General features: G+C 42.6%; 1 protein-coding gene across 2 annotated transcripts in view; it reads right to left on the bottom strand.

Annotated features, from left to right (window-relative positions):
- Positions 1–17,716, bottom strand: part of LOC147896736 (D111/G-patch domain-containing protein) — a 65,520-nt gene that overhangs the window by 37,518 nt on the left and 10,286 nt on the right. For both annotated transcript variants that reach the window (XM_087381976.1, XM_087381977.1), the window contains exon 7: positions 10,267–10,390. In XM_087381976.1, the coding sequence (XP_087238102.1) occupies positions 10,267–10,390 (124 nt within the window). The remainder of the gene's footprint in view (positions 1–10,266; positions 10,391–17,716) is intronic.

Here is a 17,716-nt window from a genome sequence, read left to right on the forward strand (position 1 = left end):
CTCACTCCCTCTCTCTACAGATGCACTAGGACCCAGGACAAAAATGTCGAGCTGCACTAGGACCCAGGACAAAAATGTCGAGCTGGGCTCCCCCGAAGGTTTTTATTCATGAAGAGAGAAAGCTGTTACAAGAGTTCAACGTAGAGCTGCCTGGTACAAAATCCAACGTGAATCAATCATTACAAGAGCTTCAAGCTCATTTCAAATTGGCAACATGCCACTTGTCTAAAATCTAGACCAAGTCCTATTACATGCCACTAAGGGCCACTCTGGAGTCTTCAAAGCACTTGGTCACACGAACCTCCTAGATACTTGTTAGGCTCCCGTAGCGCTTAGGAAAAATAACTCTTCCTAGTACCTGCACATTAATTGTTAGCGCTTTGCATGCAAATAACACACTGTGGACTAATTCTACTCACGGTGGGTGTCCCCACTGAACACATGTGCACACATAACAAATATAAAAATATATATTTATTCTCTGGTTGACCGGAGTCAACACTCTTGATTATAATTAAGAGGCTTTGACCAAGGGTCGAGGCGCCTTAATTATAGTCAAGTCTCTCCAACCGCAGTTGGCAAATCTTGGTTAACCGTGGTTAACCCTCTTGGCGCATGCCAAGTCTCATTGACCAAAGTCAACACTCTCTGACCGTAGTCAGCTCTGTAGTTCTCAGGTTAACCATAGTTAACCCTCTTGGTAATAAACCAAGTCTCCCCGACCAAGGTCAGGTTTACTTGACCAGAGTCAAGTATCTTTGATTGTAGTCAATTCTTTGACCATTAAAAGAACTCTTTGACCATAATTAAGACATATAAAACTCTTTAATTATGATCAAATAAATGGTCAACTGTACTTTGACTTAGGATATTTACATTGTGGTGACATCCCCTCGGCTTCTATTCAATTGACCTCAACTGAAAAGCTTCCTTGTAAACATCCAAAAGCTGTGGATGATCAGATAACATGTCTTCGTCCATCCACTTGGCATCTAATGCCGTATAATTCTTGAATTTTACAAGATACCTGTAAAACTCCTTGCCCTGAGGGCCTTTGCGTACAGTATGGTACACAATCTGCTCTGGCTGAAGGACCTCCTCCAACTCATCCTCTTCTGGTGGATCCTCTGATACTGGTTCTGTAGGCTCTGGCCCTTGGAATTTCTTTAGAAGACTCACATGGAATGCATTGTGAATCCTCCAATGCTTTGGCAATGCTAACCTGTATGCAACCTCATTTATTCTTTCTGTAACCCTGAAAGGGCCATAGTATCTGGGAGATAACTTTGCATACACTTTCTGTTTGCCTTTAAACTTGCGGAGCCTAGCTTTTTCAAACTTCAAAAGTACCCAATCCCCTTCCTTGAGATCTAACTGTCTCCTATGCTTATCTGCAACTCTTTTATGTTTCTCTTGAGACCTTTCGATTGCTGTCCGGACTTGGCTGTAAGCTGTCTGGAGGTCTCTCACAAACTGATCAGCTGCAAATATTTCATCTTTGGTCCTCAATATAGGTGGCAAAATCACCTTCCCATAAATGACCTCAAAGGGGGCTTTCCCTATAGAGCTGTGTACTATATTACTGTAAGCAAACTCTACTAATGGTAGGTACTTTTCCCAGTCTGAACATTGGTGACCCGCGTAGCATTTAAGCATATCCAATGCTGTAGAATTTGCTACTTCACTTTGACCATCTGTCTGGGGATGGAAAGAAGAAGAAGAATTCAGATTCGTCCCCATGTTATCAAATAGAGCTCTCCAGAATAGACTGGTCATTCTGGGATCTCAATCACTAACAATGGACTTAGGCATACCATGATGCTTAAAGATCTATGCCATGAAAAGCTTACACATATGATCTGCCTTCATGTCTTTGCGAACCGGAATGAAATGAGCTTGCTTGCTGAATCTATCAATGATAGTCCAAATCCCATCATTCCCTGACTTTGATCTTGGCAATTCAAAAATAAAATCCATTGTAATACTTTCCCATGCTGCCTGAGGCACGGGAAGAGGCATAAGTAGGCCAGGTGCCTTCCGTCTATCATACTTCACTTTCTGAAACGTAAGGCATTCAGTAACAAACTGATGTATATCTTTCCGCATCCCTGGCCAAAAGAAATACCTCTCTAGTGCTAGAGTTGTTGCTGTAATTCCTCTGTGTCCAGCATAGGGAGCTGCATGGCATTCCTCCAAAATCTTTTTCCTCATCTCCTGGGTGATGCATAGGCAATCATCTTTCATTAGATACCCATTTTTCAGGGAATAGTGACTGGTAGATTGCCCCTCTTGCATTTGCTGTAAAATCTCACCAAAATCTGCATCACTAGCATATTGCTCCTCATGCCTTCTAGGTCCTGATGATAAGCAATAGTCACATTATTGACCTGGGGTCTTCGGGACAAGGCATCTGCCACTCTGTTCCGAATTCCTGGGGTATGGACAATCTGAAAATGATACATTGAGAGCATGTTTGTCCATTTCATATGCTTTTCGGAAAGCTTAGTCTGAGTCAAAAAGTATCTCGGACTTTGATGATCTGTTTTAAAAGTAAAATCTGCACCCAAAAGATAGTGCTTCCATGTATGGATGGCATGAATTACAGCCAATAACTCTTTCTCATAGATTCCCAGATATCTTTCTGCATCACGCAATCTTCGGCTCTCGTAGGCTACTACATGTCCATTCTGATGTAATGCAGCCTCAACACACTCTCCACAAGCATCGCAATCAACATCAAAAGGTTGATAAAGATCCGGGACTACAAGAATAGGCTCTGTAGTCAACTTCTCCTTCAGTGTATTGAATGCTTTCTTCTATGATATTCCCCATGTGAAGGCTGCATTTTTCTTAGTAAGGTCATGTAATGGAGCTGCGATATCAGCAAAATGCCTGATAAACCTTCTGTAGTAAGAACACAGGCCTAGGAAACTTCGAACTTCATGCACAGTTTTCAGCTCTGGCCATTCTTGAATGGCACAGATCTTTGCTGGATCCATCTGTATCCCATTCTTGGATATTATATGCCCTAAATAATGGATTTCTTCCAAGAAGAATTCACTTTTCTTGCTGTTGGCATAAAGCTGATGATTTCTCAACTCTTGAAACACTATAGCAAGATGTTCCTTGTGCTCTTCTTCTGTCTTTGAAAAGACTAGGATATCATTAAAGAAAGTACCCGTGAAATGCATGTACTTTCGGAAGATGTGATCCATCATTCTATTGAATGTGGCTCGAGCATTTGCCAACCCAAAAGGCATCACTAAGTATTCATACAACCCGAATGTAGTGCGGAACACTGTCTTGTGCACATCCTGAGGCTGTATCCTCACTTGGTGATAGCCACTCTTTAAGTCTATCCTGCTGAAAACTGAAGCTCCATTTAACTGATCCAGCACATCATCAATGCGTGGAATAGGGAATCAGTTCTTGATGGTCATTTTATTCAGTGCGCGGTAATCGACGCACATACGGAATGAACCATCTTTCTTCTGTACTAGCAGTACATGGGAACAAAAAGGAGACGAGCTGGGCTGAATCAACCCTTTGGACAGCAAGTCTTGTACCTGAGCCATAATCTCCTCTCTCTGAGTCGCACTGACTCTATAAGGTGGTCTGTTTGGTGGCTCACTACCAGGCATTAACTCTATCTGATGATCTTCTGGTCTCTCTGGGGGTAACTCCCCTGGCAAAGCATCGGAAAAGCAATCTTTAAAGTTTACAAGAAACTGAAACTTATCTTTGTCTGCATCATTCATTTCAGCATGCATATCATTCTCTTTTTCTTTTACAAAAACCATGTACGCGGAAATTGCAGACTTTATTGCTTTACCACATGTAACATCAGATACAATGGGGATAGTCCCCCCTTTATTCCTGGCAACTAAACACTGATTTTTTCCCCTATGCACAAACTCCAGCACTCTTTCAGGAAGAGTCAACTTCATTGCCTTGCGATGAAACCAAGGCATTCCCAAGACTACATCATGATGTTTCAGTAGAGAAATGAAGAAGTCTTCCTGATCCACATAACTCTGTACATAAAGACGGAGCTTCCCTATCACGGGAGTGATTGGCACAAGATTCTCACAGAACATCTGATCGGCATCCAAAGCCCTGCCCAACTCCTCCGTCTTTATTCCCAGCCTCAGGGCTAGGTCCTCTGATATGAAATTATCAGTAGCCCCTAGATCAAATAAAATTAGCGCTTGCTGGTCTCTGACTTTGCCCCATGATAGCAGCAATTCTCGTTCTTCTGGGTTTGAAACATGACCCAGTATGTCAGAAATTCCTCCTGCCATTGGCTTTTGCGGTCCCCGTGGCTTCTCTGCCTCTTTTCCCTTCGAAGTTGAAGGCTTTTCTCGGCACTGGGCAGCCACATGCCCCTCTTTACCGCACTTGAAGCATTTCCTATCTCTACGGAATTCAGCTATCTGTTCAGGGGTGAATGGAGATTTGCCTTTATATGACTTTGAAAACTGAGCACCCCTCGACTTCTGAGGCTGAAACCCTTTCTTTTCAACCTTGGGATACTCTTTCTTTTCTGATTTTGAAAAATCAGTTTTCTTTCTTTCGGCACATCCTGCATGCAAGGATAGTACCGTGGATGGATCTTGTAACGGCACAAGACTAGCTACTGAAGCTGAATGCATAAGATCTTGAATGTTCTTTGCCCCTAAAGCATTCACTACTTCCTGGATTCTTGGACTGAGACCTGCTCTGTACTTTCTCATTTGGGTTCCTTTGGAGATCTTTTTGAAAGGTGCACCTGCAAATAAGCATCCCAAAACTTTTGATTGTACACATCCACTGTATCTCCTGCATCCATATGCAAACTATCCCAATCTTGAAGAACATGGTCTCTAAACTCTTTAGGCATAAACTGCTGGTAGAAGGCTTTCTTAAAGTCCTTCCACTTCTTTGGGGCTGACCCATCTGCGGTCTGTGCACTCCACCATGCACTAGCTGTCGCTGTCAAGTGCAAACTGACCATTCTTAACTTGGAGAATTCTGAAAACTTTTCTGTACCAAATGCAGCATCAAACTGCCTGATGAACTGCAATGCTTTGTCTATATGACCATACTGTCCATTGTAGGTCATAAACTTGACAAATTTACCGCCCTCTTTGAATTCCTTGGTCTCTCTGGAAGACTTTCTCTTCCTAGACTTCCTATGTTTCCTTCTTTTCCTTGATGGTTTATCTGATAAAGAAGAAGATACAAAAGCCGAACTCGAGGTAGACGGTGATGGACTAGGAGATCGGTGATGATGCCTCGATCTCTTCCTGCTATGATACCGTCCCCTATGAGATCTCTCTTTCTCTCTGGCTGTACACGAGAGTGTGCCTCTGTCATTGGCACGTCATATACTGCATTAGGCATAGCTTCTGCTTGAAATAGCTTCTGCTTGAAACAAATGCTGAGCCCTTGGATCCTTTCTGAGATTTTCCATCTCTTGTATACGAGTGCGTACCGTCTGCTCAAATTCTTGCTGAGTTTGTTGCACACTTCTCTATTTTGGATGCACATCCCTATCTTGTGAATCCCACTGGATAAGTGATTGAGCCATTTTCTTACAACTCGTATGAGATCTGCAAGTTTCTCACACACACACTATGTATGCAACTGATGCACGCTGCCTTCGCTTTTCATACCTCAACAAGAGGTGTCTTGCATTCACAATCTATGCCAGTACTGAAAGCTGTGTGCCTCTTTTCTGGCTACTGCAAATGACTTCAAAAAGCATCTGTTTTTCCCTCTTTTCACTGCTCAAAGGCATGCGTACTCTTTTTCAGCAAATCTCTGATTTTTCCTCTGATTTCTGCTGCTTTTCTGACAGTAAAAGTCTGACAGGTAGGTGAAATCTGCAAGCAGAAACAGTCTCTGCAACTGTCCCTTTTTTTTTTTGTGGGAACAGTAACCAGATGAAGTAACTGACTGGTTACTCTAACCAGACTAACTGGCTCTAGTCTGGTTAGTCTGCAACTAGACTAACTGGACTAGTCACAGTCTAGTTACAGTGACCAGACTAATCTGGTTGGGTCAACTAACTGGACCTCTAACCACTCCACTAACCAAGGTTAGGTTAGCTTAACCTCAAGTCTGCCACATCAGCCATCTGTCTGCCATGTGTCAGTGCCACATCAGCATCTGATTGGGCTGCCACATGTACTGGCACATCAGCACCTGAACTGTACACTGCCACGTCAGTTCACATGTGTCAGCACCACGTCACTTATGTGCCACATGTCTGTTGACCTGTCAAGACCTTTGCCACGTGTGCGCCGGTGCCACACTGGCTGCCACGTAAGCCTAAGGTTGAACCTTGGTTGGATCACTGGCGTCGTGCGTCGCGCCTTCTGGAGAATCTGTCGCGGGACCTTCTAAAGAATCCGTCGCAGGACCTTCTACATGCGTGTAACCATCAGGCCTCCACCTTCCATTTCTTTAAGCAACGAACGATGAAAGCACCCGTTCAATGCAGGCGCCTCTCAAGCATAGCTTTGAGTGTCAAAGTCACTGGTCCTTCGTTGTCTCCCGAGAACCTGGCCGGCCTTATATGAGTGCAGCTTACGCATCCTTGTGCAAAACTTGCACGCTTCCGTCGAGATAAAATTAAACACTGGGGCACACAGACTCAAGATCTTCCAGTGGCATCTTGCGTAAAACGATTCCTGGCACAGCACTTTCTACAGGATAATCCTTATGCAACCGAACAGATAAACATTGATGCATCTCTTTGTTTTGCAATTACATCTAGAATCCTTTCCCGAGGCAATAGATAGCAGCTGGCTTCGCTTCTCCTACACCTACGCCAATCTCTAAGGTTCTCTTTTGCTAGATCGTCATAGTTTGGGAAAACTATGAGCCTTATGCTCTGATACCAATGTAACCTCGCTCCAGATAATTACTCTCTTATGCTCTCTCTCACTCCCTCTCTCTACAAATGCACTAGGGCCCAGGACAAAAATGTCGAGCTGGACCCCCCCAAAGGTTTTTATTCATGAAGAGAGAAAGCTGTTACAAGAGTTCAACGTAGAGCTGCCTGGTACAAAATCCAACGTGAATCAATCATAAAAAGAGCTTCACGCTCATTTCAAATTGGCAACATGCCACTTGTCTAAAATCTAACATGTCGTGAAGGTAATGAATCAACAAAATTCTAGAACAAGCCACATGATGAAGGTAATGGATCAACAAAATTCTAGAACAAGCCACATGATGAAGGTAATGGATCAACAAAATTCTAGAAAAAGCCACGTGACGTGTAGGTAATAAAGCTGAAAGGTAAGAAAAAGTTAATTGAAGGAAAAGCAGCATCTATAAAGCTAATAGCCACGTGTACATAATAAAGCTGAAAGCTAAGAAAAAGTACACCAAAGAGGTTGGGAGAGAAGATATTGTCCACCTAGTGTAGGAATGGGAATAAATTAGTCTCACCATAAGGAATCCAAAGAAAGAGAACAACACACTCAAGAAATGACAGTAAAATCGACTCACTGCAAATGATTATAAGCTGGTCTCATGCACTTTGATACCAAAATAGAAACTGTTAAGCAGGAGTTCAATCAAAATTCCGGCACAGAGAAATTAATGTAAGTCTCAGCCTCTTAAAGAAGGTAGCAAACCTTAAAACTTGATAATTTTATTACAAAACAAAGGTAAAACTGCACAGACGTGCGCACACGTGCACACACAAAGAGAGTAAAAAGAGTGTGTCACATGCACCCCTGCACTTGGGTGCAAGGTGACACACTCGCTACATCGACAAGTGCATTATAGTTCCCAGATAGAAGATTTTGTCGTATGCTGTGACCCCTTTGTGAGCCCTTGTCCAGGGACAATCAGGCACGAGCTACGTAGGTCAGTCTCACAGCCTTAGGTCAAGTCAGTAGTCAGTTCTTGTTCACTCGTACCCACTGGAGAACAGGTAAGCAGGGAAGGCAGCCTGCAAAGGCTGCCCAAAAACTCCCCTGGCAAATGAGCCAGGGAGAGCTTTTTATAGGCTGGTTGTAGGCCAACCAGTCTGTAAAACAGACTGAGTCGGTCACTTTACAAACTGGGTTGGCTCAGTCCAGCCCTAAAAAAGGGCCCCTTGGCTGCCCTGTTTTCTCATTCAGTTTGCTCCTGCCTTCAGTCCTCCTACAGCTCCACTTCAGCCTCCTATGATCCTCAGATCTGGCCCTGCTCTAGCCTCAGTCCCTTGGCCATCAGTTCAGCCTGATCTGAAGGTGACCACGCAACACAACAGTCGGAGGTTTGGACCAGCAAACGGAGAGAGGTTTGGACACTGTTTCCTCAGCTTTCTCAGCTCTCTTTTACAGTTCACACAGCTCACTCTTAGCTCTATATTTCAGTCATCTCTCACTTCTCTCATAGGATCTATCACTTCTAGTTTTCACTCTCTCACTCACGCAATAACCCTGCATTCCGGTAGACAGCACAAGCCTCTTCCTTGCCTTGCAGAAGCATCCTACATCGTCGGTGTGGACAGCATCAAGGTCTCGGTATTGGTCGGCCTTGCCTCTCAAGTCCTTGGGTCTGCTATACGTGTGCATAGTAAGCTCTTCAGAAGCGCGTTCCGTGTTCTCTCGAAGAGTGTTCTTTGTATTTCTCAGTTCTTCAAGTATAAAGCAAATTCTCCCCTGATTGGAGGAGGGGGCCCTCAGTGGGTACAGGGACCCAATCGGTTGTCGACTCTACTCTCTCTCTACCCTCATCTCCTTTCTCTCTCTATGGTAAACAACGCTCATTCCTCGCTAAAAGTTTAAAGAAGGTCTTGCTGTGAATTACACGATCAAATAATCGTTGCATGCTACAAAGGGTCATTGAAAGCAGACAAAAACTTACAGAAATGCAGGACAGAAAACTGAGCATTAAGCAAAGTTACGCTTATGTTCTCCAAGTCATAAGCTGCCATCTCGGATTTGTAGCATACCAGAATCCCTTGAGTAAACCAGTTCTTACTAAGATATAAAACCAAACCAGTAAGGGAACGGGAAAAGAAAGAAATTGAGAGAGCGAGAAGACGGAGGATAGGGAAAAGAGTAAGAGAAGTGGGGCAGGGGGACGGGGGGACGGGGGAAGGGGGCTGGCTGCTGCTGGGGTAGTCTGTAATGTTAAGACCACATCCTGGTTTTTGTTTTTGTTCATTAAAAGACCCTTATATCAAGAGCTGACACCTAATGATGCACTGAGAACAACGTTCACTTTCTTGATTACCATCTTCAAGTAAGTAGGACAATCGAATTACTAGATTGAGAAAAGGAAAAGCAATCACTCCATATTTGACCATAGTAGTTATATATGAATTAATTCGAGGCATTCTTATGAAGTTTCTGGTACATAGACGAGAAAACCTGAAACTGAAATGCAATCACTCCACATTTGACCATAGTAGTTATATATGAATCAATTTGAGACATTCTTATGATCTTCAAGGTAGCATATACAAGATGCTGACATAACCTGAAACTGAAATGCAATCACTCCACATTTGACCATAGTAGTTATATATGAATCAATTTGAGACATTCTTATGATCTTCAAGGTAGCATATACAAGATGCTGACATTCCATTTACCATAACTATCAACCTCTAAACCTGTAGTAGAATGACTGATGTTACAATCTGAGAAGCCCCTAAAACTTGTAGTCACTTTAATATCACAATCATAAAACTCCCAATTTGAATCTTTAAACATCAAACCTTGATTGAAGTGTAAAAAGAACCGTACGAACAAAATATTGTTCTTGCATATTAAATCTAAGTTTGAGAATGTGTCGAATTTCAGGAGTATTTGGCAATCATAATAAATGCCTCTTCAATTGATTGAAGCTGCCTAGTCTATATAGAGGACTCTACTAACAAAATATTGTTCTGATTTCAAACTTGCATGTTAGATATAGTTTTGAAAATATGTATCAAATTTCAGGAGTATTGACAAGCCCACTACTCACAGAAAACATTTTTCTCAACACATCACAAAACTTCACGTTTTAAATTGTTTTAGGTTTTTCTTGAGAATTTGCAAATCTTTTAGGTAAAATGTAACCAAATTGCCTAAAATTTTTCAGATTTTACAAAATTGAGAATATAATTCTTTACAGGTGAAAATGAAAATGTTGCAGGTTCATGGTATACACTGTACAGTCTGCAGGTTTTCTGTGAACACTGGACAAGCAAGCCTTGTTTCATTTTAAAGCTGGATCAATTGAGAAACCCTACAATATTCATTAGTCACATAAGATTTGCTGGATACGGACCTTCAGCTAGTCTATCGGCGGGAGCTCCCAATTCAGAATGCACTTCAGATGATTCTCCAGATACTGATCCCTCAAGATGCTTGCCAGTGTCCAATGCACCATCCTTGGTCTCACTTCCATAGCCCTGCATGAACAGAAAATAAAATCCAAAAACGACAATTCAACCGAAAAATAAGTGGCCATACAGTGACAACAAATGTGTCAAGCTTTGCACTCAACCAATCAAACCAGTCCAAAGAGCTAAATAGCCATGCCCGGGGCATCCAAAGAAAACTTTATCATAATCCTCCATTGCACAGACATACCAAACACACAAGATACAAAAGCAATATATTTTTACAAACGCACAATCACAATCTGCTGTCTACAAAGGCACGAACTAATTTATAGATGAGATCCAATAATTTATGCTGTATACATATAGTTGAAGGTGTTCATCACAATACAGTTCTGGCATATTGGGAAAAAGATGGTACAGAAATATTGACCTGTTTCCCTTTCCCTTTTCAATTTTATTGTAGGGGTGGGTTGGGGGGCCGAGGGGAGGGAAGAAGAGAGAGGGTAGCATGACCAAGCATGTCACTCTTGCTTAATTCCCATGAACAGGCTTGCTGTGCTCTGAGCTACCCTAGAGCATGTGCGTGTGTGTTTACACACTCTACGAGATTGGGCATATTCATAGATAAGATGTATGCATATCATTTGAGGAGCAATATGCTTCGATTTGGCAATGGAAATAGACTTCAGCTCATGGTTGTAAGACACGTTAAGACACAACACCTTAGACACGCTTCAGACACAAGTGTCTACAGTGTCTTAAAAATAAGACACGACATTGCAATAATAAATATTTAATTAATATATGTATAAGAATACAAGTGTATAACTTAGAAGTACAATACGCTACACTTAAACAATGCACTTGTACAATGTACTCAGGAGTTAAAAGGTAAAGCTAAGACTAAGAGCTTGCAAGTCACGACATAACTTTAAAGGTTTACACTGACAATTGAATCTTGATATTCAAAAATCCAGATAAACAACTTAACAAGAGCCTAGAGGGCTACATAGATTATATTACCAATCATCGTAGATCAATAAACATAAATATCATGACAACAGTCAGTCAATCACATGTGACATGAACGAAATCTACATCTCGATACATATAATAGGAAACTTTGGACTCTCAAGAGTCAAATCTCTCAAGATTCATCCTAATCCAAATTTGCGAGGTCACTGCCGATGCTGGATCCAAAGTCGCCATCAATGATAGCATGGTTAAGTCAACACAATGTTTGTTGTTACACCCCACCCACCCCCAAAAAAAAAACAAGAGTCTCTAAAGGTGTCGTAAGGTAAGACACGTGTCTTAAGTGTCTTAACAACCATGCTTGAGCTCACTGCCATGTTCACCCACTGTGGATCATGTGGCATCCAAGGGCTGCCATATTGTCAGGACAAATGTGTCGATTCTCCCTTGTGAGTCGCCCAAATGTGGAGAGCATGGGAGTGAAACTTGCTTGCATAATGGGACAAAAGGAGTGCCACATGGGCAGAAAGTAAGGATTTCATGTGGGCAGATCTGGTGGCACAAGGACAAGCTACATAGGATCTGCAGCCCATTGCATGACTGCCTTGCTGGCATCCCTGCAGCCCCCTGCAGCAGCAGAGGTACTGTTGGAAGTATAGCGTCAATGCCCTACCTATAAGCCCCCAAATGAAGAGAGCTCAAGGGCTTAACACCTACATAGGATTGTCGGTAGATGGATCAGTGGGGGGGAAGGGATGAAGCCACCCTGTGCGCACCAAGATGGCTGCCACATGGGCCGTAGAAGAGATTCCCTTTTCATGTTATTTTGTGGCAGCCCAATGGGCACTCTGATGATTGATCAGCGTTGAGGGCTGACTGTATGCCCACATTAAGGGCAGGCTGTGCGGCTGCAACAGCCATGAGCTGGCGCAGGACCAGGAAAAGCAGCAGCATCTAATGGGGGGCTGGGGTTATTTATGCCTGGCCCCAGGTCAACAGTACAGGCAGCTCAGGTCAGCCAGAAGAGGCTGCATACAGTCTGCAACAGGCAATAGACAGAAGGCCTGTCGGCCTGCCACATGTCAGGTCAGCAGACCTGGTCAAGGAGCAGACAAAGTCCAGTGGCAGACTAATCGGTCAGTCTGTCACAGGGCCGGTTCCAGACAGAGAGGGATCTCTCATTCCTGAGTCTTTCAACACTTGCTGCAAGATTACCTTCACCACTTGTGAATAAGATTTTCACAAGTTCAAGCTACGGATCAGTGGTGGTGATCACAAGCAGCACAATTGCATGATGTTGGAAAGACTTTTCAACAATATACTTCAACTCTTGCTGCAAGAGAGACACTTCGTAATCTTAAAGAACTAATAGGATATCCTTCTTCAAGAAGAAAATAGGAAAGAGATAGATCTGAATTTTGACTTATTCATGCATGAACCTGGAACGTAATACACATCATGTATGTTTAGGAAATCCAATAGGAATATCACTCATTGCTTTAATAATAACCTTCTGACCACAGTAAGTAACTTTTTGGATTATCCATATGAATATCCGTATTCCAATCAGTGAATCAGTTCTTCCTGGGTGTCATATGGCATGAGGCTCCATAATCCACCCTCCATGAATCAATCTTTAAAGAAAAGTGTGAACTTTTATGTTTCAAAGAAGAAGAGCATTCAAGTATATTCTTTCCATGTCCTAAAGGTGTAGTTTGTGCAACAAGCTAGTGCAACCCATTTTTTAAATCATTTTCATCTTTAGGAGATGGCCCATGAATTTCTTCCCTTGCATTACCCCTGATGTGTGGTTGTCAATCTTTTATATACCTACATGAATCCAGGAACATTCTTTGCCTCTACCTGCAGGTGTGTTTCTTCCTCTTCCTCTGTCTCTGCCTCTATGTCTGCCGTACTTACAGAACTGCTTTCACCCACATTAGCTCTCTTTTTCTGACACTTGGAAGTTCCATGACCCTTTCAATGCTTTCCATCATTTTGCTGCGATTGCATTGGCATTTTTTCTTTTACAACCAAAGAACTTTCTTCATTGCCTCTTTCCAGTTGGGCACTAGCAAAGGAGCATATACCTAGATGAGTCCAGGAACATGCCCAAACTCATCCTCTAAAAACACAACATAGTGCACTTTCAATCTCATGATAGTCACTCATAAGGTTGAAAACCATAAACTCCATCACGCATAGCAGGGACTAGCACAAATAGCAGAATATGAACATCATTGCGAAAGGTGTGAGACAAGGTAGCTTGTACAGATATTTTGGCAGAAAAACTGCAAGTGACTCTGAAAATGATGAAAAGAGATGGTTGCAGCATAGAGTCACATTATCTTTGAAAGTTTGGCAAAGTTACATAAAGAACTGATGGAGTGTGGACTGCCTGATATGGTTGAGAAAGTCAAAAAGGTATGTCAGCCATATTGCAATGGAAATCAACATAGGGATGCATTTCCTAAACGTCAAGCACAGAAAGCAAAGTTCTAAAACTCATGCATGCAGATATTGTGGGACCTTTTCGGTCAGATCTTTGGATGGTTCCCGCTACTTCTTCATGATTTCTCCAATGTATATGATGTCAGAAAGTCAAATGCGTTGTATTAATTCAAAATGTTCAATGCATAGGGGGAGAATCAAACTGGGGAAAAGATTTAAAAAATTAGGTCAGATAGTCGTGGAGGGTACAAATCAAAAGAATGAAATCAGTATAAAATATGGCATTCAAAGACAAATATAGAAGAGCATATACCCCTCAACAAAATGAGGTGGCTGTGTAAGAAATCCTAGATTTACTATATTTAGAACTGTGCTAAGGAACAGAAAAGAGACTGAGATAGCAGAGAACAAGGAATAATGATATTGCTTGAATGTCTGTAGGGTGGATGTGATTGTCATCCATACAATTTGGCCTCTCTTATATAGAGAGTGAAGAGTCACACATGAAAAGGTGTGTACTCCAAAGGGTATGTGCATGAAGAGGTGTGTACCCCTTGTGAAGGGTGTGACCCTTGATGAGAGGGTACATTACAATAGGAATGTCTCTTCATTAGAATGTCTCTTGTGAAGGGTTATGCCTCATTAGGAAGTGTCCCGTCGAAAGGGCAAGTGTCCCGTCGAAAGGTCATACCCTTCCACAAGTGTCCATTCATTAAACCATCCATAAGTCTAGAAAGAGAAAGGAATACGTCACAGATCGTGACATCCCCTCCCACTCAAAAGAAGACCCTGGTGGAGATAATGAACCGATGTAGAAAATATCATGGTAGATTCTGAAAATACTGCTGTAAAAGATCAGGGTAATGCTGTAAGTCTTCATCAGACTGCCAAGTAGCGTCGGAGTCGTCCAGATCTCGCCAAAGAACAAGGAATTCCGTGATAAGTCGATGTCGAGTCTCTCGCTGTCGATCAGAATACGCTCAGGAATAAGGAGAACATAATCGTCTTCGATTTCTGGGACATAATCACCTGCAGGAGGAACTGCTTCATCGCCTGGAATGTACGTCTTTAGCCAAGAAATATGAAATGTTGGATGGATTTTACCCCATGATGGTGGCAATTCCAATTTATAACTTAAAGGTGAATTTTTCTTGACGATCCGGAAAGGTCCATAGTATCTTGGTCGCAACTTAGGAAACACAGACTTAACCGTCTTATAGCGATGTGGGGCTACAAATAATAGCACCATGTCACCAGTGTTAAATTCCAGGTGACGTCTATGTTTGTTGGCAGACCGTTGATACCGCTCTTGCGCTTTTCGCATATGATCCCTGACTTGCAGTAGAATGTCTTGCATTTCTTGAACCAATTGATCAGCTAGGGCCACTCGATGTTGAAGTACAAAATTTGTCGGTACAATCGGAGTGTGTCCATAAGCTGCTTGGAATGGAGTCATGCTGATGGCACTATGGAAAGAGTTATTATAAGCAAACTCGAGGAGTGGTAGATACTCTTCCCAGGCTGCGAGGCGTGACTGAACATAATGTCGAAGCATTTCTTCCAGGACTTGGTTGACTCTTTCAGTCTGTCCATCTGATTCTGGGTGGTAAGCTGAACTGAACAGTAGAGTTGTACCCAAAGATTCGAACAGTGAAATCCAAAAGTGACTGGTAAACTTAGGATCTCTGTCGGATATGATATTCTTGGGCAATCCATGGTGTCGGAAGATGTGTTGTATAAAGAGTTTGGCTATGTCCGGGGCCTGTGCACTGCTTTTGCAAGCAACAAAGTGTGCCATTTTGGACAATCGATCAACAATTACCATAATCTGAGTGTTACCTCTGGAGAATCGTGGTAGTGTTGTAATGAAATCCATGGAAATACTTTCCCACCTTTCAGTTGGAACTGGAAGAGGCTGAAGAAGTCCTGTTGGAAGTTGTCGACTTGCTTTCATTTGTTGACATGATAAACAAGATGTAACCATGTTGATGACATCTCTTTTCCTCTGAGGCCAGTAGTATGTTGCACTGAGTAACCGATAAGTCTTATTGATGCCTGGATGGGCAGCATAAGGAACTACATGATGCTCTTTTAACAAAAGACGTGGAACATCCTTGTCATGTGGTACACAGACGCGATCTTGATAATACAGAAGGTCGTCCGTATAAGAATAGGATGAGAAAATCTTCTGTTCGGAAGTCGAAGGTTGATCTTTCGAAAGAACCTGTACTGCTGTGCCGAAGTCTTTATCATTGAAATACTTTCCTTTGAATGAATTCGGAACATCTACAGATAATGTAGAGATTACCATGGCTGATGCTAGAGGTAACCTGCTGAGAGCATCTGCAACTACATTGCGTAGTCCTGGTATGTACTCAATGGTCATGTGAAAGTTGGCCAGAAACTCAACCCAGCGTGCTTGTCGAGCGTTCATGACTGGCTGAGTAAAGATGTACTTTAGAGAGTGGTGGTCTGTTTTGACCACAGAGTCGGCACCCATGAGATAATGTTTCCAAGAGCGATAAGCATGTACAACAGCAAGAAACTCCTTATCATAGACCGGATATCGGGTTTGGATATCAGAATGTTTATGGCTGTCAAAAGTAATAACTCTGCCTTCTTGCATCAAGACTGCTCCTGTAGCGATGTCGGAAGCGTCGGTCATGACCTCAAATGGAAGATTTGGGTCAGCAATAGCCATAACTGGTGTAGTAGTGAGTGCTTGCTTGAGTTGTTGGAAACTATACTCTGTTTCGGGAAGCCACTGAAAAATTGCTGTGCTTTTCAATAATTCGGACATAGGAGCTGCGATTTCGGAAAACTGATAGACCTTTGTATGGTAGAAGTTTGCCAATCCGAGAAAAGAGCGGACATCATGAACATTCTTAGGAGTAGGCCAGTTTCGGATTACCTCGACCTTCTTGGGATCCACAGAGATACCTTGAGCTGAAATAACATGTCCCAAATATTCAAGTTGGGTCTTGAAGAACTCACTCTTCTCAATGTTGATGTAGAGAGAATTTGCACGGAGAACTTCAAAAACTTGGTGAAGATGTTGTTTGTGCTCGTAGGGTTCTACTGAAAACGAGGATGTCATCGAGGTAAACGATGACGAACTTATCGAGGAAAGGCCTGACATCGCATGAAAGGAGGATGGAGATCACGATATTGATGAAGAAGACAACAATCATCAAGATCAATCATCACACTTAAGCTTTATTGAAGAAGATGATCAAATACTTTTAGGTGAACGTACGATGCTAGAGTACGATGATGATATAGGAGATCAACTCGGTATAGAGTTGGAGATAGACTTGCTTGGCACCTTAGACTTGGCTCAAGATGAAACAGTTGATGTCTCGTATACGAATTTGATGATAACCGAAACGAAGATCAATCTTGGAGAATTGTGTTGCATGTAGAAGTTGATCGAAGAGGTCATCAATGCGAGGCAATGGATACTTGTTTTTGATAGTGAGCTTGTTGAGGGCTCGGTAGTCGATGCAGAGGCGCATAGACTTGTTCTTTTTTTCCACAAGTAGTACAGGAGATCCGAAAGGGCTGCGACTGGGCCGAATGTGACCTTTGTCGAGTAGCTCGGTGACCTGTCTTTGGATTTCTTCATTTTGAGTGTGAGAAACCCGATAAGGAGGTTTCGACGGTGGATTACTACCGGGAATAAGTTCGATTGGGTGATCCACTGGTCGTCGAGGTGGTAACTGCTTTGGCAATTCCTGTGGAAAAAGGTCCAGGTAGGGCTGGAAAAAAGGTTGGTTGAGGTATTCAGGAGGATCCTTTGTTGGTGTCTCCTCGACTGCCGTAACCAACAGCAGTGAAGTCTTTGCTTGGCGTTTACAAACCCACTTCTTTACTTGTAGGGCAGAGGCAACTGGGGTTGAAGGAGAGTCCCTAGAACCAGTTAGCTCAATAAGTTTTCCCTGGTGGACAAACTGGATAGTATGGCTG

This window comes from Dipteris shenzhenensis, chromosome 11 (genome assembly GCF_047967505.1).
Source record: "Dipteris shenzhenensis isolate YYH24624 ecotype China chromosome 11, Dip_SZ_1.0, whole genome shotgun sequence".
Lineage (NCBI taxonomy): Eukaryota > Viridiplantae > Streptophyta > Polypodiopsida > Gleicheniales > Dipteridaceae > Dipteris > Dipteris shenzhenensis.